Source organism: Camelus ferus, chromosome 22 (assembly GCF_009834535.1).
Source record: "Camelus ferus isolate YT-003-E chromosome 22, BCGSAC_Cfer_1.0, whole genome shotgun sequence".
NCBI classification, from domain to species: Eukaryota; Metazoa; Chordata; class Mammalia; order Artiodactyla; family Camelidae; genus Camelus; species Camelus ferus.
This window is the reverse complement of record NC_045717.1, coordinates 21,386,145-21,411,823: the sequence shown is the minus strand read 5'-3', so window position 1 is coordinate 21,411,823 and position 25,679 is coordinate 21,386,145. Positions and strand designations below refer to the sequence as shown.

At 49.6% G+C, this 25,679-nt stretch overlaps 2 protein-coding genes across 4 annotated transcripts; one reads left to right on the top strand and one right to left on the bottom strand.

Moving 5' to 3' along the window:
• Positions 1-299: 299 nt before the first annotated feature.
• Positions 300-9,829, top strand: RAB3D (RAB3D, member RAS oncogene family). Of its 3 annotated transcripts, none has more exons than XM_032465695.1 (5): positions 300-444; positions 1,841-2,116; positions 2,769-2,887; positions 2,970-3,094; positions 6,919-9,829. In XM_032465695.1, the coding sequence occupies exons 2-5, from the start codon at positions 1,889-1,891 to the stop codon at positions 7,104-7,106; spliced, it is 660 nt and encodes a 219-aa protein (XP_032321586.1). In that variant the 5' UTR covers positions 300-444; positions 1,841-1,888; the 3' UTR covers positions 7,107-9,829. The 3 variants fall into 3 exon arrangements, with proteins under 3 accessions (XP_032321586.1, XP_032321583.1, XP_032321585.1); XM_032465692.1 differs by having other exon boundaries at positions 309-496; XM_032465694.1 differs by lacking the exon at positions 300-444 and adding an exon at positions 629-822.
• Positions 9,830-12,728: 2,899 nt separating this feature from the next.
• Positions 12,729-25,276, bottom strand: TSPAN16 (tetraspanin 16). Its single transcript, XM_032466368.1, is given in 7 exon segments — positions 12,729-13,370; positions 15,248-15,400; positions 17,160-17,192; positions 17,194-17,246; positions 20,192-20,201; positions 21,967-22,100; positions 23,972-25,276. Coding segments are annotated over 7 exon segments (642 nt in total). The 5' UTR covers positions 24,117-25,276; the 3' UTR covers positions 12,729-13,256.
• Positions 25,277-25,679: the final 403 nt, after the last annotated feature.

The window sequence follows — 25,679 nt, the reverse complement described above, 5'->3', positions numbered from 1 at the left end:
TAAGGTGGGTGCTCTTGTTATGGACCACGTGATGGATGGGGAAAATGAGACCCAGAGAGGTTAACATGTCCAAAGCGACAGGGCTGGAAAGGGGTAGAGCTGGGATTGGAAACAGGCTCCAGAGTCCGCGCTCTTAGCAGCTGTGGACACAAGCAGAAGTTCTAAGTATGGTTTAGTTAAAATGAAATGTTTATTGTTAAGGGACGGATTTTCGACAGCTGCGCACGCGGTGCTGCTTCCAGCCCCTCCCCCGCTCTCCACAAGCCCCGCCCCGCCCTCAGCCGGGAGCGGCCCCTCCTACCCCCACCTGGGCGGAGCCGGCGCGGGATCCGGGTGGCTGCGGGCAGCGGCGGCGGTGGCGGCTGCGGGGTCGGGGTCGCAACCGGGGCCAGGCCGCAGCGAGTTTGGAGGCAGAACCCCCGCGGGCAGCACCCCCCACGCGAGGTGACCCCTTCGGAGGGAGCGCAACCAGACCCACACCTCCGCGTCCCAGCAGGTCTTGGGGCAACAGGGGCTTAGGGGGAGGGCCCGGGGCCTGGGAACAAAGGCAGGCGGCGGGGGACGCCTCTTCCCTCGCCCCCAGCCAGCTGGGCTCATCGGGGAGCCTTAATGGGGCGCGGGCGGGGCAGACAGCCCAGCTGGGGACTTGAGATGGGACCATATGGTGATGGGAGGAAGCTCCTGCACTCTCCTGCACTGGCTGGGGCGCCCCACATCTAGTGATGGGGGACAAGGCTGAGCCCTCCGGGTTTCTCACCTAGTGCCAGGCGTGAGGAAGGGTCCGCAGATGATCAAAAAGAAGTGGGACCAGAGGCCAAACAGGTGGGCTGGGGCTGGGGGTGGGGTGGGGCGGGGGACCCAATCTGGCAGCCCTGCTCGGCATGGGGAAAGTCTTCCTGCCTCTTCTCTTCCCCTCCTGAAACTCGTTCTCCCGGAACATGGGGTGGGGCAGAGGGCTGGGCAGGAAAGGGGAGGCCGGTTGGGTCCTCCTTTAAAATGGAAAAAAAGCCACACGGGCAATTGAGAAATGACTTTACCAGGGGTTCCTCTGCCGGTTGCCCATTCACCCAGGCCTTCTGGAGCCTCTCTGAGAGGCTCAGGGAGTAGCCGTAAACTGTTGGGGGAAGCTGAGGCCAAGGGACGCAATGAGGGCTGAGGGGATATGCTGGACCAAGATGAAGCAGCCCAGCTGTGGGGACAGGTGGCCGGGAAAGGCAGGACCAGGTGGTCGTGGTGGCGGCTGGGGTGGTTTCCTTGGATTTGGGGACTGTCGCTCTGGCCTCCATGGGCTGGAGCTGGGGTGAGTCAGCCCTACCAGGAGGGAGATGGGCCCGGCCCTTTTGACAAACAGAAGATGGCAGTACCTACTGGGGGGTAGAGCTGGGCTTTAAACCTGGGCTGTATCCACTGAAACCCCCCTCCCCATGGGGGTCATGGAAGGGGTTAAACATGGCTTCGGTAGGAGCAGGCAGGTGGCCAACACCTGCCAAAGTCAACACCCAGGCCCTGAGGTGGCGGGGGCTCTATCCAGCTGGCAGCCCCTCCTCCCTCCAGCTCACACCTGGGCCACGCCGGCTGCTCACCCCGGGGCAAAGTCCACACCTGTACCTTCCACAGGGTCTGTTTCCTCAGCCGCCCTACTGGGCACCCCATGCCTCCTGCCCCAAATCCAGGTCCTTGAATTTGACAAACATCCCCATTGTCCAGAAAAGGACACTGAGGCTGATAGAGAGCAAGTGCTGCATCGAGGGTCACCTGGCTTCCAAGTGACAGAGTCAAGATTTGAGCCCAGGTCCGATGTAGACACTGGAGCCATTCCTGGCATTATATTTCCCTGCAGGGCTCCAGCCCTCCCCACCTCCGCCCCCTCAGGAGGCTCCCTGTCAAGATGGCATCAGCGGGAGACCCCCAGACGGGCCAGCGGGATGCAGCAGACCAGAACTTTGATTACATGTTCAAGTTGCTGCTCATCGGCAACAGCAGCGTGGGCAAGACGTCCTTCCTGTTCCGCTACGCCGACGACTCCTTCACGCCCGCCTTTGTCAGCACCGTGGGCATCGACTTCAAGGTCAAGACGGTCTACCGCCATGACAAGAGGATCAAGCTGCAGATCTGGGTGGGCCAGGCAGCTGTCTGTGGGTCTGTTGGCCAGGCAGGACCTAGGGTTCCTCATGGGAAGTCCAGGCGACAGTGTCGGGCTGTGGGGATGGGTCCCAGCTGAGGGAGAGTGGCCCAAAGTCAGGGAGGGGGCTCGGGGTAGGTGTGAAGAGTGGTGTGATCTACAAGATGAATTCATCAGGGTGGGGGGGACGTGCCCTGCCCTGTGGGGTCTGAGGGGGAGACAGTACTCACCCAATGTGGGCTGCAAGTCCTGGTGACCAATGGGGAAGAGGTTTGGGTACCCTTTCTGGGTAAGCCAGGGGTGCCCCCACTGAGCCTGCCTGCTCTTCAGAGCCATGCTCCTGCTCCCCCCCCAAAAAAATCACTCCGGCTACTAGTGGTTGTCATGGTAACGAGCACCAGGCTGCCTGCGTCAAGGTGGCGCGCTCTGGCCCAGGTGGTTCTTGTTTGTTGTCGTGAAGTTGGTTCTTGGAGATGAGGTCAAAGAGGTTGATAAATCCCTGAGAGGCTACTGACCCCTTAGACTGGGAACCCCTCAAGGTAGGGGTCTGTGTTTCTCCCATCAGACTGGGGCTGTGACAGGGTCCTGCAGGGGTGAGGTAGGAAACAGAGTGACTTCTAGATGCCTGACCCTGCTGTGTGCCCAGGACACGGCTGGCCAGGAGCGCTACCGTACAATCACCACAGCGTACTACCGCGGAGCCATGGGCTTCCTGCTCATGTATGATGTTGCCAACCAGGAGTCCTTTGCTGCCGTGCAGGACTGGTGAGTGCTTGCTGACCCCTCCCGACCATTGCCCTCTCCCCCTGACCCTAATCTCTGGCTTAACAGCCCTCAAACTCCACAGGGCCACACAGATCAAGACCTACTCCTGGGACAATGCTCAGGTCATCCTCGTGGGGAACAAGTGTGACCTGGAGGACGAACGTGTGGTGCCCACTGAGGAGGGCCGGAGGCTCGCCGATGACCTTGGTTAGTGCCCAGCCTGGGCCACAGGCCCTGGACCTCCCAGAACAAAACCCCCATCCCCGTGCTCGAGTCCCAGATCCTACCACAGTCATCAACCCTTTGCCCTTTGAAGATCTGCCCAGAAGAATACCCACATGTATATCACCTTCTCCATTTAATTTCAGAGGATTCACCCACAGGTACTCCTTACTTCCCCACTGCCCTGGGAACCCAGACTCAGCAAAACCATTTCTGGAAATTTATCCTACAAACATCTGCACCTATGTGGGAAGTGGCAAGTATATCAAATTATAGTACCGTTAGTAGTAGAAAACCTTGACAACTTTCCAAATATCTCACAGTGGAGAAGACAGCTACACATGAAGTATAGTGCTGTGGTGGAATATTACACAGCTGTTAAAAAGGATGAGGACATTCTTTATGTTCAGGGGTCCCTGTGGTATATGGTTAAATGGAATAAGCAAACTGCAGAATAGTGGTTATGGCCACTTCCTTTAAGTCCAGGGATCAGCAAACTTTTTTTTTTTTAGCAAACATTTTCTTAATGGGCCAGGAAGGAAATATTTTCAGCCCTAGGGTCTTTGTCATAACCACTCAGCTCTGCCTGAAAGCAGCCATAGATAATACGTCAGTGACTGAGGGTGACTATCTGCCAGTAAAACTTTATTTACAAAAATGGGCAACAGGCCAGACTTGGCCTGTGGCTCAAAGTCTGCCAACTCCTACATTAGCCTATAAAATGGGTGAGAAGAAGGATGTATACTTAGGTTTGCTGAAAGGAACTCCAAGAGGATACAGAAACAGTGGTGAGCTTTGTGTCTGAGAACTAGGAGGCCAGGGCACCTCGGTGGGAGGGGAACTTTTCAGTCCACCTCTCTGAATCAGGTGAATGGATTAGTGATTCAGTTTAAGCTAGAAGAAAATCTTGTCCTGGAGTATCCTAGTATTCTAGGCCCTCCCCTGGACTTCCCTTGCGGGAGGCAGTGTAACCACTACAGGGGAGGGTGGGTTAAGGATCCAGACTCTGGAGCTAGAATCCCCTTCTGCAACCCACTAGCTGTGTGACCTTGGGCACCTCGCCTACCCTCTCTGGGCTTCTATGTGTTCATCTAGGAAACAGGTGAAAACTACGTCTCCTTTTTAGGGCTGTTAGAAAGATTCAATAAGCAAATGCTCTGATTGAACATTAACTCGTGTTATTTCTTGATTGCTTTGTGATCTTGTACTGGTGACTTCAGCTCTCTGGGCCTGCACTTCCCCATGTGTGAAATGCAGATAATAACAGCCCCACCTCATCAGGTCGTCAGGAGGGTTACACGAGGTATGATGTATGAAGCGGTTCTAACAGAGCCTGGCAAACTCTTAGGTTGCATTCAGGTGTTAGCTAGCATGATTGTGAACTATTGCTGATGCTTGTGCAGAAAACCTAAAACATTTACTCCGGTCTTTTATGGAGATGGTTTGCAGACCCCTGGACCATAATGGTCCTCCTTCTTCCTTTCTTCTTTTTTTCCCTTTCTTTTTTTCTTTTTTGTTTTAATCTTTTAAATTTTTAAATTCTTTTTGGTGGAGGAGGTAATTAGGTTTATTTATTTATTTACTTTAATGGAGGTGCTGGGGATTGAACCCAGCACCGCATGCATGCCAAACACAAGCTCTACCCGCCCCCTCTTTTTTTTTTTTTTCTTGCCATCATTTATTGGAGAAACTGGAATGTCTGTGGAATGTCTCCCATTTGGGGTTTCAGTCTGCTCCATCATGGTGCCATTTAACCTGCTCCTCTGTCCCCTGTGTTTTCTGGGAACCTCAGCCTGGGTCTGATTTCCAGATGTGCTGGGGATTCAGCTTTGGGGGCCTGGCCCTGGGCTGGAATACTTGAGGATGCTCCCCACACCTCCTTGCAGAAAACAGCTAGTTCCTGGGGGTGAGGGGAGACTCCCACTCTCCATTAAATTTAAAATATTACAATACAAAGCGGGAGATAGAATTTGACCCCCATGTTGTAAGAAAAAGGCCACATACGTGCACACACATGCACATACCCTCTACAAACTGAACCCCAACAATTGTGTATTTATATTTTCAAAAAGAGTGGAAAGTTGATCATCAAAGCGCCAATAGTAATTGTTTCTGGGTGATGAGGTTACACTTTTCTGTCTGTCTTGATATTTTTCAGTAGTTTCTAGTTTCTCCAGTGAATTTCTTCACTGAATATTTATAATCAGAAAGAAAAAAGTGTTCAAAAAGAAAAAAGTCCTCAGCTTATTTGAGGCAGAGCCAGACACAATTAAGGAAATGCCAGCTTTGCCTAGGAAGACAGAGGGGCGACACTGATGATCACCAGGCTTAGAGGAGAGATCTGTGTTGGTTCCCTGCCTCTGTCATCCATCCATCCATCCATCCATCCATCCATCCATCCATCCATCAATCCATCATTTATCAAGTACTTTTGAGTACCTGCTCTGTGCCCAGCACCAAGCTGCAGACGTGGACAAGGCAGACAGAAATCCTGGCCTCTTGGAGCTGGTTTTCTAGTAGCAGAGACAGTAAATGGATAATTACACACATAAATAATTATGAGTACATTTTTATAGTGCAGCATGATACAATGCTAGGGTAAAGACCGTTTACCCTGTTCTGTATGCAGTAGGGTGGGTGTTTGTCTGAATTCCTGGCCTACCTTGGCAGGGATGGCAGATGGGGACACATCAGGGACCATTCAGGGTCAGCTCCCAGCAGGCAGATCCTGAGCCAGCCTTTTAGGGGTGCAAGAAGGACTGTTATGTACACCCTTATTTGTAGGTTGAGTGGTCACTTCTATAGCCCAGGGACCTTGGGCAAGTCCCCAAAGCATTTGTACCACTTCTCACCTCTAGGGGTATAAACATTTTTTGAAAAGGAGAAACAGGTTATGACAGTCACTGTGATGCTAAGAATATATTCAAAACGACCTCACCATCATCTCCCTCCCCAGAAGTCAGCCAGCCAGCCTGCCCTCCCTCCTGAGGCCCCAGGTGACACAATAGGAATGTTTAATCTTTATTATTCCCAGCCAGGCAGCCTGGCTGTGCTACCTGGGTGAGTTTACATGAATGACTGTTCTTCCGCGCCTCAGTTTCCCCAACTGTAAAATGGGCTGTAAAAGTCTGAACCTCAGAGCATCCTTAAATGAGTTAGTTTACATAAAGTGCTTAGAAAAATGCCTGCCACGTCATAAGCGTGACGTCAGCACTGCCTATTAACATTAGTATCACCATTTTTAGTGTATTCTGTAGGCCAGGGACTGTGCACATTGTATACTCTCTACAAAGTCTGAAACCCACCAGCCCCTGGGCTGAAGCCAGCCCTCAGCCACTGCTCAGTCCTCTGTTTCACTTGACCTGGAGCATTATTTTCCAGAACATGTGAAATACTTGGCTGCATTAAAAAAGTCCACATAAATATCTGGCTTTGTGGGCAGCCTGGCTGTGCCTTCCTGGGCAGCAGACATTGGGTGGAAAATGAACCCCACTCACCCAGGCACCCCCATACCTGCTGGACACCAGAATGTTACAACCAGGACTCTGGCCACCACTGCCTTGTGACAAAGAGATGTGCAAAGTAGTGCAGGCAAGAGCTGTTGCCACAGATTTTTATCAGCATCCAAAGCATCATTGTTCCCACTTTACAGACTAGCAGACTGAGGCTCAGAGAGACTAAGAGACTCAGCCAAGGTCCCACAGCCGCACAAAGGGCAGAACTGGGCTTGGAACCCAAGTTCGGGTGATGCCACAGCCCAGGCTATGCCCCTTGAGGTCTCATAGGTGTTCCCCCTTATGTCCCTCCAGGTTTTGAGTTCTTCGAGGCCAGCGCCAAGGAGAGCATCAACGTGAAGCAGGTGTTTGAGCGCCTGGTGGACGTCATCTGCGAGAAGATGAATGAGTCCCTGGAACCTAGCTCCAGCCCGGGCAGCAATGGGAAAGGCCCGGCCTTGGGGGACACCCCACCCCCGCAGCCCAGTGGCTGCAGCTGCTAGAAATGGTCCCCCATCCCCCCACCCCCTCCTGCCTCGGCAGGGACTGTGACTGAGGCATGAGCCACAAGGGCTGTTTCCAAGCTCAGGGCGCCCCCTCGCCTCCCCTCAGCCATCCCCAAGCCCTGCATGGCTCATTCGCTGGCCATGGCCACCAGCCTGCCCAAGCAGCCGCTGTCACAGGCTCCAGACCCTGAGGATCCTGCACTGTGGGCAGAATCTGGGGATATGGGCGTGCACGAGCTTGCTGCTTTCAGGCGTTTTAATGGGGGTAGTGTGGGCAGCGTGTCCCTCCCCACCTGGTGGAGGGACATCCACAGTGCCTTCTGGGTCAGAACCACTGTCCACTCCGTTCTGTGTTGGTCATGGCTTGGAGTTCACGTGCTGGCTGAAGATGGTTCATCTGTCTCGTGCAGTGTGGGTTCTCATCCCTGGAGATGAGGAAGGTGGCTCTGCCTGTGAACCTTCTCAGACCTCAGGGCTCCGAGGCGGGGCAGTGGATTTTGGCCCTGGCAGACCCCTCCCTTCTGACCTGCAGCTTCTCTGCCTGTGAAAGCAGTATTAAAGCGGCTTTTCCCATTATAAAGGAAGAGGGGGTCAGACCTCCCCCGCCCCACTCCACTCGGCTTCAGGGACCCCAGAAGTGCCTTCTGAGCTTCCCCAGAATTCCACATCACTCATGTCCCTGCCACTGTTTCAGCTTATCCACTGGATCCCTGATCCAGAATGGGATTTTGGAACTATGGGCTTCATCGGGCCAGGCAGAGAATTACTCAACCCCTGGCATTCCTGCTGGGGGCTTTTTACCAGGAGTTAACTCAGGAGCCAGGAGCATGGGGCTCTCCTACCCAGACCTGCCACCCCACTGCCCCCGCCCCGGCCTTCTTTGCCTGGTAATGTTTTAAGCAAGGTCTTTCCACATCTGACATCCTGCTAGAAAAGGAAATTGAGTAACATTCCTGTAGCTTGAGCTGCCGGGACAGCTTTTCCGATGTGAGGACTTTGGCTCCTCCGACTTGAAAACCCTAGACCACTCATGGCTGGCTTCCCGAGCCATGTCACCGCAAGGGTCCAGTGATGTTTTCTGCTCATGGAGGAGTCATCTAAGGAATGCTTTGGGGTTGGGCTAGAGAGGCGAGGAGGCAGGGTTGGTTGACGGCTGTTGCTGCTTGCACTAGGCGATACACCTTGGGAGTGGCGCGCTGATGGGGTATGGGCGGGGAACCGGCCTCCCAGGTGGAGGCACCAGCAGGGAACTGGCCCAACTGGGGTCCTCAGCTGCCAGGGGCCCCTGCTAGGAAGTGATGCGCAGTTTGGAGATCTATATCTTGATGCCTCCCCGCCCCCCACCCAACTCAGCAGCTCTTTCTACCCACCAGAGTCCAAATTCTGGTAGCATGCCACCTCTATCTGCCCTGCAACACTAACACTCCAGAACCTGACACTGCGGATGGCCAAAGCGAATGATTTGTGTTCCCGTTGGCAGCCTCCCAGCCTCCGCCTCCAAAACAAATTCCCGTAGCCTTGAAGAACTCAACCTCCTCCCAGGAGTGGGGAAGATCTGGTTCAAGTTCAACATAGCTCTTTATAGAAGCTGAAGATTGAGTTTATGTCTACAGGGCTCCGTTCACCCCATACTGGGGGCTGTTCTTAGAGCTTCAAAGTGGGGATATTTGTCCACCAAGTTAGACGACTGTGGTGGGAGGGACAAGTTCCTGGAAATGCATCAGGTGAGGGTACCTGAAGCTTTGGGGTGGGAGTCAAACATGTTAGTTGCTTTAACATAAGGGAGAATTTAAAGCAACTATAAAAAGGCTTCTTAAGATGCACCACCGCCTGTCAAGATTCTGTTGGACTGGCCAACAGACTGCAGCCAGAAAAAATACAGCAGGTCAGAGTGCCATTATCTGAGGGACAAGCTGACTTTTCCCATGTGATGAAACACAGCTTTGGCTGCATCTAGTCCCTGACCTGGCCTAAGGTTTCTGTTTACATAAGATTTTTCAGTAGTTCAGCTTCAAGTAGTGACTGAGACAGCTGCCTCTGGGTTCTCTCGAGACTGGGAATGATGTAGAAGAATTTTTTTTGTTGTTTCCTCTAAAAATAATGCAAGTTTTTATTTTACGATGTTTGAAGGGGAGGTTTCACTCCTGATGGTCTCTGGGAAACTGAAACATACATGAAGATCACTGCAGGGGATGGAAGTGTGTTGAGTTTACAAACAGAAATTAAGCCAAAGGCTGTGGGAAAACGACTTCCCAACTCCAGGGAGGCTGGGATCTGGGGAGGTGACTTGAGGCTGTTTCCTGCATCCACACTGTGCCTTCTTATCACCTGCTTTCAGGAACTTGTCTTTCCATAGGCAGTTTCAGTGGGAAATTGCTATGACTGCTATTTTGGGTTTGGGTTTCTAGTTTTTTTTCTTTCTTTCTTTCTTTTTCTTTCTTTGGCTTCTCCAGGGACCATGTTCTTGTAGCTTTCTCTCCTACTCAACCAAAAAAAAAAATAAGTAAGGGGTGAACATTTTGGTCTCTCTGTTGAAGCACTGATTCTGCTAACTGGCTTCTTCCCAATGATCCCAAAATACTCTATGGCTCAAGCTTTGGACCTGGTCATTTATATCCTGGATGTGGTTCTCCCATATAAGCCATTCTTTGATGTCCACTCAGAAAGGTGTGCATTTTTCTCCACAAAAGAAAAAGAAAATTAAAGTCATTATGTCCGTATGTGGTGGTTCTTTTATTTCCATTAGTGAAATGCAGTTTCCAGGAAGAGGATGGTTGAAACACAGCCAAGTAGATGGTTGGTCAAGGGCTGTGTGTCATATAGTAGAACCCAGATCAGGCCAGGGAGCCTCAGATGTGGGGCTGCCTCTAGCTGGGCCTCGTGGCCACCACCTTGACCCTGGAAAGTTTCAGTGCATGGAGGGCAAGGAAGCTGATGTTTCCTCAACCAATTCTGGCAAGAAGTTTGGTCCCCATAGCAGCCAGAGGGCACCAGTGAATACCTGAGCCAGGTCAGGTCCCTTGTCAGTTCGGAACCCTCCATGGCTCCTACCTGACTCTGTGACCCAAAAGGCCCTGCATGATCTGACCTGTCACCTCACTGCTCTCCCTGTCACTCTTCCCACTTGCCCCCTACACTTGCTCTGCTCCTCCTTGCTGCTTTGAACACACCAGGCTCCTGCCTCAGGGCCTTTGCACTGGCTGTTCCCTCAGCCTGGAGTGACATGGCTCCCCTCATGCCTTTTGTGCAAATCTCACCTTCTTGTTGACTCATCTCCCTCCCCACCCCCCTAGTTAGTGCTGCAACCCCTCCCCAGCATTTCTGATGCCCCTTTCTATGTGTCCTCCTCCCCATAGCCCCTAGTGTCTAAAATACTATATAATTTACTTGCTTAACTTAATTTTATGTTTATTTATTTTCTGGGGGGAGGTAATTCGGTTTACTTTTTTTTTTTTTTAATGGAGGTTCTGGGGATTGAACCCAGGACCTCATACGTGCTAGGGATGTGCTCTACCAGTGAGCTATACCCTCCCCTCTTGTTTAACTTAAACAAGTGTTTCTTCACTATAATATCAGCACTTCAAATGCATGGATTTAAAAAATTTTTGTGGCCACATCCAGCTCTTTCCTGTCTGATACAACAGAAAAGAAATAGTTGGATTTTGGTCCTGGTTTTTCTTGGCACACAGCTCCTAAAACCCTTGGAATCTCCGGAGTGATAAGAGTGTCTTTTGTATACAAATGAGAAGACAGCCTAGGCTGGGGGCCCCTGGGAAACTTCAGAATGGAAGCTGGTCACCAGAAAGACCAAATCATGATTAGAGGGTTGAAACTATCAACCCCAGCTCCTGGGAGTGAGGGTCCAGGGAGGAAAGGGGCTGGATCGAGCCAATCACCAACTGTTGGTGATTTAATCAACCGTGCTCACATGATGAAATCTCCATAAAAACCCTGAACAACAAGGTTCGGAGAGATTCCCGTTTGGTGAACACACTGAGGGAGGGTGGCACACCCACAGAGGGCATGGAAACTCAGGGCCCCTTCCCCATACCTTGCCCTGTACATCTCTCCCATCTGAGTTACATCCTTGGTAATAGTAAGTAACTCACTTTCCTAAGTTCTGTGAATTATTCTAGTTATCAAACCTGAAAGGGAGGGGGGATTGCAAGGGCCCCCTGATTTTGTAGCCAAGTCAGAGAAGAGTATGGCATGTCAGAGGGGAGAACAAACCTGACTCTGTGTCCCATGTTTCTTTTACTTTAACCTTTGTATTCTCTTGCTAGTTAATCACTAAAGGGACATTGCCTATAAGCCCATCTCTGGGAATCCTGCTTCCCAGGTAATGACCATTAAGTGAAAATGCCTTTTTAGCTCACAGGAAACATTGTGACCAGGCCCACCTGTGAAGGCAGGAAGAAATTAACAACCCCGAGCCCAACAGGAACCGGAAATGCTTGGCTTTACTCCCGCCCCTTTCAGTATAAAAGAAGCCTGAATTCTAATGCAGGCAAGATGGCTCTTTGGAGGCACTAGTCCATCATCTTCCCGGTCTGCTGGCTTTCCGAATAGGGTTGCTCCCTCGCCTCAACAACTTGTCTCTCGATTTATTGGCCTGTTGTGCAGCGAGCAGTACGAACTTGGACTTCATAACGAGTACTCTGGGGACCCAATACTGGTGACCGGCATCTGAGGTGGAGGGCGGTCTTGTGGGACTGAGCCCTTAGCCTGTAGAGTTTAGGTAGGGTTGGAATTGAACTGTAGGGCACCCAGGTGGTGCCCACAGAGAAGTGGTGTGGAAAACCCCCACACATTTGGTGTCAGAAGTGCTGTGAGTAAAAACGGTTCTTTTTTTTTTTCTTCCAGTTTTATTGAGATGTAATTGACATGCAGCTCTCTATAAATGTAAGGTGTATAACATAATGATTTGACTTACACACATAGGGAAATGATTACCAAATAAGTTTAGTGAACATCCGTCATCTCATAGACACAAAATTAAAGAAAAAAAAATTTTTTTCCTGATGTGAACTCTTAGGATTTACTCTCTTAGCAACTTTCCTACATAACATACAGCAGTGTTAATTCTATTTATCATGCACATTGTATTCCTAGTACTTTTTATCTTATAACTGGGAGTTTGTACTTTTTGACTGTCTTTATCCAGTTCCCTCTTCCCCCCATGCCCTGCCATTGGCAGCCATGAATCTGATCTCTTTTCCTGTGATTTTGTTTGTTTGTTTGTATTTGAAGTATAACTGTCCAACAACACCATGTTAGTTCCTATTACACAGCATAGTGATTCGCCATTTCTATCCATTTCAAAATCATCACCACGATAAGTCTAATGACTGTCTGTCACCATACAAAGATATTACACAGTTACTGACTGTATTCCCCACACTGTACATTTCATACCCCTGACCCATTTATTTTGCAACTGGAAGTTTGTACCTCTTAATCTCCCTCATCTCTTCCTCTCTTCCCCCCACACCCCTCCCCACTGGCAACCGCCTCTTTGTTCTCTGTATCTATGACTCTGTTTCTGTTTTGTTATATTTTAAAATTTCTGGCGGGAGTAGGGTATAGTTCAAGTGGTAGAGCGCATGCTTAGCATGCATTAGGTCCTGGGTTCAATCCCCAGTGCCTCCTCTAAGAGTAAATAAATAAACCTAATCACCTCCCCCGCAAAAATTTTTGAAAATAAAAATAATTTTAAAAAATTAAACCCTTCTAACGGCTTTCCATCATACTCAGAATAAAAACCAAACCCCTCTCTGTAGCCCACAAGGCCTTGCCCTCATCTCCCCCTACCACCCTCCTCATCCACCCTTCTCCAGTCATAAAGGCCTCCTTGCTGGTCCTTGAAAAAGCCAACCTGAGGGCCTTTGCACCAGCTCTTCCCTCTGTCTTCTCCCATATACACACACATGGCTTTTCCTCACCTCCTCAGGGAGGCCATCCCTGATTCCTTTCCCTATCTCATCACCCTCTTTTACTTCCTTCTCAGCAGGTATCTTAAACCAAACAGTCATCCATCCCCACCATGTCAGCTCCGCCATGGCAGGCATTTTGTCTTTTGTCACTGCTGTGTCCCCAGTGTCCCGAACAGCGCTGGGCACACAGTAAGTAGGGGCTCGATGAAAGAGCTCAGTGTGTCGCAGAGGAGCTGGGCCATACCTGCACTGCTGCTGCCCCCAGGGAGACCCCACTCAGGTTGATGCTCTGAGTCTTGGTTATTTTCAGGAGCTTAGGGGAACAGCCCTGTGGATACAAACATCAGAGTAAGCAGGACCTGGTCAGGGACTTGTGGATTCCAAGTCCCCATCAACCCCCCGCCAGGCAGACTACCAACATTCCTCTCAGATTCAGGGAAGAGAAAGGGACACAGTGACAAGGACCTTGGCTCGTTCTTGCTGGACTGCTTCCCCCACCCCAACATCTTCCCTGGCCTCCTCATTCCTTTACCCCACTCCAGAACATACCACTTCCTCCCCAGTGTCCATTTGTGCTAACATCCTAGTATGGTGATTAAGAGCAGGACCAGATGTCCCAAGCTGTGTCCCAAGCTAGCTGTGTGACCTTGGAGAAATCACCACACCTCTCTGTGCCTCGGTTTCCCCAAGTGTAAATAGACCAGTAGGATCTGCCTCACAAGATTTTTGTGAGGTTTAAGACAGAATCTACAGCAGTGGCCTGACCCATAGTCGGCATTCAGGAACTGTCATTTCCGAGAGCTCTTTACATATGAACAGAAGGGCTAACCTGCATCCACCACCTTCTCAGCCATTTACATGTATTTTCTCACTATACGCCCCATAAGGTGGGCACTAGTCTATTCTCTGTTTTACAGATGAAGAGACTAAGGTTTAGAGAGATCAACAGACCAGACAGTGATTGGGCAGAACAGCCAGCCACTTGCAGGGGATGGGCCCCCGCTTCCCTTCCTGTGGTCGCTGAGATGCTCCTCTTTCTTCTGGAAGCTTGACTGGCCTTGAGCTCAAAGGGTCAGTGTCCCCCTTTTATTTAATGGGCATTTATTAAGTGCTCGCTCTGTGCTGGGCACTGGACTGGGTGCTGGAGACCCAGCAACATACAAAATAGACATTTCCGCCTTGATGGGGTTGAGGGGAAAAAACAGGTAATACACAAGTACAGTAATCACATTGTCAGGTGGTGATTCAGTGCTGGGCAGACCCTGAGGCAGGGTAAGGAGACAGAGTGTGATGGTGACTGTGGCAGTGTCCTTTTATAGATAGGGGGTCAGGAACAGCCTGACAATTGTACACAGGCTTGAAAGGGGTGAGGTAGGAAAACATTTAGAGGAAGAGCATTCCTGGAAGAAAGAATAGCCTGTGCAAAGGCCCTGAGGCAAGCATGTGCCTGGTCTATCTGTGCAGCAGCGAGGAGGCCAGTGTGGCTGGAGGGGAATGAGTGATGGAGTGAGTGGGAGAGGAGGTCGGGAGCTGACAGGCAGGCTGTGCAGGCACAGTGAGCCAGCGTGTAGCACCATGTCCATCTCCGAGGCTCTGGCCTGGCACCCAGCAGGAGCCATTCAATATGAAGGGATGAATTAAGAAATGACTCTTATTTCTTCCCTCAGGGGGAGAGCCTTGGGTTCATTCATCTGCAGCAGAAGTTAGGGGTTTGGAAGCTAGGGATGGGGTTTGAAGCCCAGCTCCACCTCTCTCTGGCCATGAGAACCTCTCGGTGCCTCAGTCTCCTCATCTGTAAAATGGGAGAAGGGCAGTCCCCACTTCAAGGGGTGCAATGGAGACTGAATTCACAGCAGGAGTGCCCAGTCACATGGCGGCCATCACTATGGTTAGAACGATTGTTTTCCATTATAATTGCTAGAGCTTAATATCTTGGTGAGGGAGGCAGTGTGGCCCCGGCAATGGACGCAGGCCAACACGGATCCAAATTCAAGCTCAACCAAAGCCACGTGACCTTGAACCAATCCCCTCCCCAGGCCTCAGTTTCACCATCTGTGAAATGGGGATAGTAACCTTAGGTTGTGTGGTCGAAATGAGCTGAAATTGTGGTTGAAATCACTGGCGTTCCTGCCAAAATGCAATTTTTGTAGAAGTCACCAGCCCTCAGGGTCTACCCAGGTGACGCGCAACAAAATCTCAAGTTACTTTCTGGTGGATGACATCTGTGGACACATTGCGCCCATCACAGGCCACGGTCTCAATGGATTTACAGCAGCTCCTGGGGTAGGTGTGGCCAGTGGTCCTTTCAAAGGAGGAGCCAGCAAAATCTGTGTAGTTCCTCACTCCACAGCACTTTAGCTGCAGCGAGGAGAATAGACACTTGAAGACTCCCTTTCAATGATCAAAATAATTGAAAACAATAGAAATAATGGTCTACTATTAGAGCAGTCACCACGTTCCAGAGCCTGTGCTAAATACCTCCTTTCACCACCCCGTCATGGCTCCATCTTATTTGGGGTAAAAGCTGAACTCCTCACCATTGCCCACAAGGCACTGCACGATCTGCCCTGTCACCTCTGGGCCCTCATCTCCCCTCTCTTCCCTTTAACTCACTCAGCTCCAGCCACGCTGGTCTTGATACAGGAAAAATGTTGGGTAAGAGGATGGCCATGTCCCAGGTCTCGGTTGAGTCCCTGGGACACAACCCAACAAGTGTGGGTCCTTGGCTTTGCACAGGAAAGAATTCAAGAGTGAGCCACAGTTGAGTAAAAGCATATTAATTCAGAGAGATACATACTCCATAGACAGAGAGCAGGCTGTCTCAGAAGGCAAGACAAAAGCCATGAGGTGTAGCGCTGGGTGCTCAGTTTAAAGTAAAAGTAGATACACAGTCCGTAAACAGATTGTGGTCCATCTCACTTAGAAGGGAGAGTGGCTACAAGGTGTAGGGGTTGTTGGTTTTTATGAGCTCGGTAGCTTTATATGCTAGTAAGTGGGAAGATTATTTCAACTACTTTGGGGAAGGGGCTGGGATTCCCAGGAATTGGGCCACCGCTCACTTTTTAGCCATTTATGGTCAGCCTCAGAACTGTTATGGTGCCTGTGGGAGTGCCATTTACCATGTTAATATATTACAAGGAGCATGTAATGAAGCTCAAGGTCTACTGGAAGTTAAATTTCCCACCATCTTGGGCCTCAAGGTCTACTGGGAGTTGAATCTTCCACCATCTTGGTGTTAAATGCATCACTTAGCCCAGCCTGACTGATACAGGGGTTGAGGATAACTTGGAAAGAGAGGGCAGGGCAGGCTTTCCTGGGAAGGGACATTTGAACAGAGACCTGAATGAAGTGAGGGAGGGAGCTATGCAGATATTTGAGGGAACAGCATTCCAAAAAGAGGGAACAAGCTGTCAAAAGGCCCTGAGGCTGAAGCTTACTAAGTGTGTTTAAGAAACAGAGAGGAGGGGAGAGCTTATAGCTCAGTGGTAGAGCACATGCTTAGCATGCATGAGGTCCTGGGTTTAATCCCCAGTATTTCTACTAAAAAAAAAGAGAGAAGAATGAGACAGGAAGGAAGGGGGCAGGGCACGGCCATTCAAAGAATTACACAACATTTCTATCAGATGACTGTGTTTGTACACCCATGTTCATAGCAGCATGATTCACAGTAGCCAAAAGGTGGAAGCCACCCAAGTGCCCATCGACAGAGGACTGGATAAATAAAATGTGGTGTCTCCATACAATGGAATATTAATTCAGCCCTAAACAGGAAGGAAATTTGGACACATGCTACAACTTGGATGAACCTTGAGGACATGATGCTCAGTGAAATAAGCCAGACACAAAAAGGCAAATACTATCTGATTCCACTTATAGGAGGTCCCCAGAGGAGTCAAATTCCTAGAAACTGGTAGAACACAGGACAGTGGGTGCCAGGGGCTGGGGGGAGAGGGAAGGAGTGTTACTGTTTAATGAGGACAGAGTTTCAGTTCCGGGGATGGTTGCACAACCACGGAACACACTTAATGCCACAAAACTGGACACTTCAAAATGGCTAAGATGATCAACTTGAGTTATGTCTCTCTTACCACAGTAAAAACAAAGATGTGACTCTCACCTTCTCCACGACCAAAGTCCATTCCATGGAATAGTTCATCTGGCTCGTTGTAACTTCTGTAGTTCTTCCTCAGTGTCACGAAGGCCACTTTGTGACCCTCAAAGATGAAACGGAAAATGGTGAACACAGAAGACACCTAGGTGCTCCACTGGGTGAAGTTTCTGGGGACCTGGGGTTGGGGAGGGGGGACTTCCCTTCTGCTTCCTTCACGGCCCCTCCCCCCAGCCCTGGGTCTGCGCCGGAGGAGGACGACGACGAACTCAGGCTTCCATTGCCCGGAGAAAAAGACACGGGGATGAGCGTGGGTCTCAAGCCCAGCGCATCTGGGTGTACCCACCCACACAAACGAGTTTGAATCATCTGCTCTTTCGAGTCGCCCACACGCCTGCTACGCCCCACCCCGGATTTGGCTGTAACTCGATTAAAGACTTGAATATCATCTTTAGCAACTGAATCTCTCTGCACAAAAAGGACAACTTTAATTTTCTATTTTTTAAATAGAGACCTAAATTAAAACAAATTTTTTTTCCAATGAGGTGAAATAGTCACATGGTTCAAAATTCACAAAGCACAGAAGGGTAGACCATGAAAAGTCTCCCTCCCACCTTTTTCTCCCAGCCAACAAGTTTCTCCCACTCCACCGCCACGACTGTTACTGTTTCCTGTGTCCCAAAAGAGACCTGCTATGTGTGTCAAAGCATATTCTCAGTATGGTTCGCCTTGCTTTATACTACTCTCATGGTTCTGCACGGGGCTGTTCTCAACAAGAGTAGCAGTGCACTTGCTCAAATCCTGGTGGCTTCTTTCATTTCTGTGCACGCTCCCCGCCAGCTACCGAAGTTCTCGCTGCGGCTTCTCAGCACGCATGCGCCTGGGAGCAGCCCGCAAGCAATGACTGATGGGAGGCGGCGGATCAATACTGCGGCTCCCTCGTCCCTGGGATGGAGAAAATAGTTGCATGCTCCTCGCTGCATCCCAGACGTCCCCGGGCAGGACTGAGCACTGAGTCCAGTTGCCCATAGTGTCAGCTTTTAAGGGCTACATGCCCTTCCCTGCCTCACTGCCCCAGTCCTGAAAGGTGCTTCTCGGGAATCATCTGTCAAATAAACCACAAGCCTTCAAATCTTTGTCTCAGGGTGGGCCTCTGTGGGGACACAAACGAGGACAACACTATGTCCTGGAAAATGGACCGTCTCCTGTATATAGAGCCTCCTTCTTTCCATCTGTGTCGGCTTTGCTTATGTGGATTATTATACATTAAACCCTCCCCACCACTGATGCTCCCTAGGCTGGAAGCAATCTTTTGCACACTCTGGTATGTATGTCATTCTTCGTGCGAACAAGCAAATCCTTGGTTAATTCCTAGAGACCAGACAGTTGGGTCAAAGGATCCGTGCTTTGTCATTTTGATGGATTTTGCTAAATAGCCCTCTATTTTGAATACATTTCAAAACCCCAACAACTTTTACAGCTGTTCCCATTACTCCCTCAGCCTCACCCCAAATGCAGGAGAGCTGGTCAAATTAACTCAACAGGTTTCTTGAGGGGAGCCTTTAAGAAGAAGGCTGAGGTTTTTGGGCCCATCTCTGGAGGCCCAGTCTACCGCCATCACCGGATCTCAGCGAGCGTGGGTGCCTGGGAGGGGGCCCCAGGGCTTCTATTAATTCTGTGGATTTCTAATGCGGAGTGGGAAAAGCTGTGCTGTACTTAACTATCAGTTAGAAGGCAAGGACCACTGTGGCGACTGTGATTTCCACGATGAGAATGATGACCATGAACAAGAAACACTGGAAGACACAGAGCGGGGCAGAGGGAGGCTGGGAACTCGCTGGGAGTCCTCCCACCCCACCCCAAGGCCACCATGGCCCCTCCAGTTTGCAAGAACTCAGGCCTCGGGGCAAGGGGGAGTGTTTTATTTCTTCCATGTGTTGCTTTCCTGAATGTGGTCCAAGATGCTGGCAGTGGAGTATTCTTAGGAGCTGCTAGTTGGAGCCCCACTTCAGGCTCAGCCCTTTCTGGGAGTCCGGGAGGCTTAAGAGGGGACCTGCGGGTGAGGCGAAGGCTGTGTGTGCAGACAGCAGGGGCAGATGGAGAGGAGGACAGGAGGGGGACTGAACAAGGCAGGAAGAGGGGAGGAGAGGCAAGGCCAAGAAACCCCAGACATGCAAACTGCGGGGAGAGGTGATGAGACTGAAGAGGAGATGACAGATGACAGGTCGGTGGGGGCCGCGGGAAAATACCAACATATGCCGCCTCATGTTTCTGATAAAATCCACATGCCTGGGGGGAGGGCAGAGCTCAGCGGTAGCGTGCGTGCTTAGCATGCACGAGGTCCTGGGTTCCATCCCCAGTACCTCCATTAAAAATAATAATTTAAAAATAAATAGCTAAACCTAATTACCCCCAAAAAAACAAAAACAAATCCAAGAAAGCAAAAATATAAAAAATAAAAATTCACATGCCTGGTGGGAAACAGTGGGAAATACGGTAAGCAGAGGGGAGGTCTTCAAGCTGCTTCTCTCCCTGAGCCTCAGTTTCCCAATCTTTACAACGTAGGGGTGGGGCCAGCTCAAGGGGTCTCAGTGGGTTCTGTGGAGCTTCTAGAAGCCAGATTTGGGGAAGGGGGCAAAGACAGGTCAGTTCCTGGTTCCCCTTTGATCTCTTTCCAATTATGTCTTTTATTATTATTAAAATCTCTGATAACTCAGGCTTTGAGTCACCAGACTGGCCGATGGCTGGGCTCATCTGCCCTTGACATAGAGAATCAGGAAAGCACAGTGGATACACACCGCAGGTACCCGCAGCCAACAAGGACAAACATGGAGGCAGTTGTGAGACCCCAGACGAGTGGTTCCTGTATCAGATTGTAAGGATTCAAATTAATATTAATATCTCCCAACACCTGCATGACTGAGGCGTTCCGAGGACAGATATCCAGGCGTCAGCAAGTCCTACTGGCTCCATCTGCAGAATCTATCCCGACTCTGCCCACTTCTTACCCCCTCCACAGCCCTACCGCGTCCAGCCCCCACCATCTCCCACCTGGACCAGCACAGTCTTCCATACTTGTCCCCGGCCCTCTGGTCCCCCATAGCCGCCAGAGGGCGCCCTGAGCACCTGAGTCCATGCACAATTTTGCTCAGAACCCTTCGTGGCTCCCAAGGCCATCAGGACTTTACTTTTCTGAGTGTGGTCTCTGAGGCTTTGGATGGGACAGAGGCTGAGGGTAAAGTTGATTGGATTTGCCAATAGGTTGGACGTAGGGTGTGAGAGGAAGGACTCTTTGATTCTTCCAAATTGAACTACAGATCATCCATGGAGGGGAGGGTGTAGCTCAGTGGTAGAGTGCCCGCTTAGCACTGGGTTCAGTCCCCAGTGCCTCCATTATAAATAAATGAACAAAACTAATTACCTCCCCCAAAATTTTTTTAATTTTTTTAATTCAAAAATGAGTGACAAAAAAAAAAAAGATAATGTCGACATCCTATTGAAGATAAACTATTGTAGGCAGAGGACCTGTTCAATAACTATTTGCTGAATGAGGTTATTAAGAAAGAAAACGAGAGGGGGTTGAGCCAAGATGGTGGAGACTCACAGCTCGCCCTCTCCCACAAATGCACCAAGAATTACATCTACAAACCCACTGAATTGCACAGAAGCACCTACAGAGTCGGATCTAGCAGAGTGTCTCTCAGTTTGAAATACAAGAGGAGTGTCATAAAATCAGATAAACAAGTTTCTACTGTATAGCATGGGGAACTATATTCAATATCTTGTAGTAACTTATGGTTAAAAAGAATATGAAAACAAATATATGTATGTTCCTACATGACCAAAGCATTGTGGTGTACACCAGAAACTGACACAATATTGTAAACTGACTATACATCAATAAAAATATATTTAAAAAAAAAAGAAAGGAAACAAGAGATGATGGAGATTCAGGGGGGGAGGAGGAGGGCGAGGACGGGCACTTTAATAACCATTGAAGCTGTTTATACTCTGAGGGGTGGCTAGATGCTGGAGCAAGGATCTCCCTGAAAACCCCAAATTGAAATTGCTGGAGTTTTACAACAATACCATGGAGGAAGGGAAACAAACGATGCTGGAGACAGATTAAATTTAGGATGGGATGATCAGCTCAGACACAATTCCAAGGGAAATAGGAATGGGGATGCTGGGAGCTGGACTTTGGGGAGATGCCTGGTCACAGCTGTGTATGAGAATGAGTGAGACACATAAAACCTGTGACATGCTAACAACTGCGTGATCATGCTTGAAATACACACCCCATGTGTTTAAACGTGTACTGTGCATGCCTGGCAATTACCATAGTGTTGTGGTCGTGGGGGACATACATATGTACTGATGGAACTGAGCAGTGTGCCCAGAACAGACCCAAGCATAACGGAAACTAGTGGAGACAGAGGAGGACTGGATGAGCCAGTCAGTCAGCGCAACAATATGTCATACAACTGGGGAAGAAAAAACACCCAAATCCAACCCTTACCTCACACCACACACACAAATGATCAAACTCTCAATAAAGAGTTAAGAGTAAGAAAGCAAGACTTAAAAATTAAGGGAAGAAAACCTAAGAGAGTGTAATTTATGCACTTGGGTACGGGAGTTCTAAATGAGACACATTGTAAAGGAAAAGGTGGATTTGCTGGATGCCACGCATCAAACGACACGGTTAACACTGTAAAATAGGAAATGACAATCGAAGGAGTATGCAATGTGTGCAAGGAAGGATTCAGACATGACGAAGACATGGGAGTTTGAGGGGGAGCTGTGGGCAACTTACAAACAAGAGGGTGCCTCTGCTTTCTTTGGTTGCTCCATAATACCCGGCGAAGCCAAGCAGCGCCGTGACGCAGCCCTTTACCAGGCACAGTTAGTCAGCGTGAAGCAGGCATGCAGAGGACCACCGCTCGGAAACTGACAGAGGTGTCCAGGCAGATGAGGATCACGCCAGAGAGCTGCAGAACAGGAAACAGACAGGGAAAAGTGATCCAGTAGCTGCGTACGAAGAAGGCCTCTCCCCAGGGGAGAGGAAAGGAGGAACAAAGGCCAATAAGATCAGCAAAAACGTTTCAAAAATGATAATACCCTGAGTTGGCAAGGAGGACGTGGAGAAACATTCTCCTACATTGCCACCAGGCAACAGTGTGCCCAAAACAGACCCGAGCATAACAGAAACTAGTGGAGACAGAGGAGGACTGGATGGGATGTCAAGCCATGGAAAGACGCGACTTACAAGACTGTACTTCGCTCACTCCTGTTGTAGGAGAATGTTTAGTGATACAGAAAGATGTTTTTTAGGCCTGAAGTCTTTTAAAAAGTAGACTGTCGGTGGGGAAGTGTATAGCTCAAGTGGTGAAGCACGTGCTTAGCATGCATGAGGTCCTGGGTTCAATCTCCAGTGCTTCCATTAAAGATAATCATATTAATAAATGAACCTAATTACATCCTCCCCTCCAAAAATAAGTAAATAAATAAATAAACCTAATTACACCCCCCCCCAAAAAAGAAAGTAGACTGTCCACAATCATGCTCGTTGGTGTTTATTAACAGAGTTGAAAACTTACGTTCACTCAAAACCTTCACATAGATGCTTCTCGCAGCTTTATCCATTATGGCCAAAAGTTGGAAGGCACCAAGATGGCCTTCAGCACAGGAATGGATTAAATAAACTGTGGTACATCCAGACAGTGGAATATTAGCACTAAAAAGAAATGAACTATCAAGCCACGGAAAGAGACAGAGGAAATGTAGACATATTGAGTGGGAGAAGCCAATCTGAAACAACTACATGGTTTATGATTCTAAGTATATGACATTCTGGAAAAGGCAAATCTACGGAGGCAGAAAGATTAGTGGTTGCCAGGGGCTAGCGGGGACGGAGAGAAGATGGGTGGAGGATTTTTAGGGCAGTGAAATTATTTATGTGATGCTGAGATGGTGGCTGCATTTGTCAAAAGCCCTAGAATATAGAACACCGAGTGAGACCTAATGGACTTTGAGTAACAATGATATCAGTGTAGGTTCATGATAACAAAGGCACTGCACTGATGGGGAATGTGAATAATGGGGGTGCTGTGCGTGGGAGGGGCGGGGCTTACACAGGAACTCTCTGTACCTTCTGTTCAGTTTCGTTGTGAACCTAAAACTACTCTTCAAAAATACAGTCTCTTTAAAAGGAAGAAAACTATTTTTTAAAAAAGAAAAAAAATGAGATTTGTTAAGCAATAGCACCCCATGTTTGTTTTGCTGTTTTTAAAAGGTACAGAGAAAAGTCTGGGAGGCTGTAATGATGATATTCATTGAGCAATGTTCCCAGAACAGGCACAAGCCCTTTAAATGCATTATCCTGCTTAATTCCTATCAAAATGGTACAGCCCAGGTAAGGAGAGGAGGAGTGAGATTTAATTTCCTTCTCTTTCCTGGCAGCCTTTCCTCGTACTGTTTTACTATTAAAACAATGATTTCTTTAACAGTGCACATTTCAGGTTACTTTTAGAGAAAGGAAAAAAAAAAAGATTTGAAAAATGGAAAAGACCAAGAAAGGAATCATTCCCTCCTGCCTTCCCAAACAATGTCGTTTTCTGCAGGATTTGCCTTAGAACCAAATTCTTCCACCGCAGACCCCAGGTCCCCCAGGTCACACTCCCCTGGGCTTGATGTCACCAGCTCTGGGTCGATGGAGGCCACGCCTGTTCCCAGTGTGTTCTGCTCCTCGTCAGTCTGCCCTACATCCCTTCAGCTTCCCTGAGGACCACAGGTCCAGGTGCCAGTGAATTTGGATCAACTTATTTCTGTCTTTGAAGAAGCCAGCCATGGAGGAAGGGCTGCAAAGCCCCAGGGCCTGGGTTGTGACATACTTACAGCCACGAAGCCATTGAAGAAAGATAACAGTTTCTTCAAGGAATAATACGGAGTGTGCATTTCAGCCATGTTGGCCAGACTGGGTTGCCCTGACTACTTAAGTCAGCATCGTCCTAAACCTCTGAGCTACTGTTTCCCAAGATGGTAGAGGTCTGGGGTGGGGGGCACCAAAGCTGTCTTGCTCTGCCCCTCTTGCTCCTGTCTGCCTGATCGTCTGCCAGGGAGAGGTGGGGAGCCCAGCGGCTGCCCCTCTTCACTCATAAGCCTTTATCACACCACAGTCGGATGCTGCAGCAAGGCTCCCTGTGCCAGGGAAGCAGGTGCCCCAAACTGCACCCTGCTGGCTCCTCATCCTCCAAATAGGCCACGCCAGCAGTGGAGAAGAGGCACAGTGTGCTGCTCTGGTGTCCTCCAGATGCCACTCAGGTCCTGTGGGCACAGCGCTCAACACTGACCACTCGTGTGGTCAATGCCCCTGCTATACTTGGGACTCCAAGTGGACAGGGGCCTGGGATCTCCCCTTTATGGCTGTGTTCCCAAAGCTCAAAAAACTGCTATAGAATGAATGAATGAAGAGGTTCCATGAAGCAGGAATCGAGGTTTGAGCCATCAGGTTCCCCAAGGCCCTGCCTACATGTTAGCTCACTGGCTCATCCTTCTCATGGGGCTCAGAGAGGCCAAGGTAACGGTCCAAGGCCACACAGGAAGCAGGGCCAAGGCTGGACTTCGGAGCTCCAATACTGACATGAAGTTGGGAACTTCTTTTTTTTTTTTTTTTAATTTATTTTATTTTTTTGAGGGGGCAAGTAACTAGGTTTACTTATTTTTAGAGGAGGTACTGGGAACTGAACCCAGGACCTTGTGTATGCTAAGCTTGTGCTCTACCACTTGAGCTATGCCCTCCCCCCCGAAGTTGGGAACTTCTGATCCCTCCCCAGCTCTGCTCTTTCTCCGTCTGAGGCCTGCTCAGCCACAGCTGGTGAAGATATTGTCCTTGAGCCCACAAATCATTGATCACTGGGCCTCTCTTGATATGATAACAGAGGGCATTTCAGGGCAAAAATGTGCATGTAGACACTGAGGGCCCCTAGGTAAGGAGAGGAGGAGTGAGATTTAATTTCCACTTGAATTAATTTAACGAATGTTTGTCAAATTGCCTGCTTCTTAGGACATGGGGAACTAAGCAAGATTTTCACGGAGGAGTGACTATCTTCTCCCTGGACCACAGGCCACATTCACAGCTAGGAGTGTGTCCATTCACATCTTTCTCTAAAAGGTCATTTGAAATAAGGAAACTCAGAGCTAGAGGTCCTTCAGGCCCGAAAATGGGGAGGCAAAGGAGGGTGAGAAAATGGGGGCAAAGCAGTTCATGAGAGGGGTGGCGTAAAGGAGGGTGGGAAAATGCAGGACAGATAAGGGCAGGGAGGGTGGGAGGCAGAGAGCGGTGCAGACCTAGAGGCAGGGTAGAGCGCCTACCTTCGAAGGCGAGCAGCCCCAGCGGGAACTAGAGAAAGCAGGACCCTGTGCCTGCATTGCCCCTCCGAAGACCCGCCCCCGAGGCAGCCCCGCCCCGAATCAGCCCCGCCCCTGAGGCAGCCCCGCCCCGGCGTCACCGCAAGGCAGAGGCCCAGG

Bases quoted from the DNA above. Each gene is read 5' to 3' on its own strand.
- RAB3D (XM_032465695.1), top strand. From the start codon at position 1,889: ATGGCATCAGCGGGAGACCCCCAGACGGGCCAGCGGGATGCAGCAGAC. The intron at 2,888-2,969 runs GTGAGTGCTTGC...CAAACTCCACAG, and splicing joins TTTGCTGCCGTGCAGGACTG to GGCCACACAGATCAAGACCT. The intron at 3,095-6,918 runs GTTAGTGCCCAG...ATGTCCCTCCAG, and splicing joins GAGGCTCGCCGATGACCTTG to GTTTTGAGTTCTTCGAGGCC.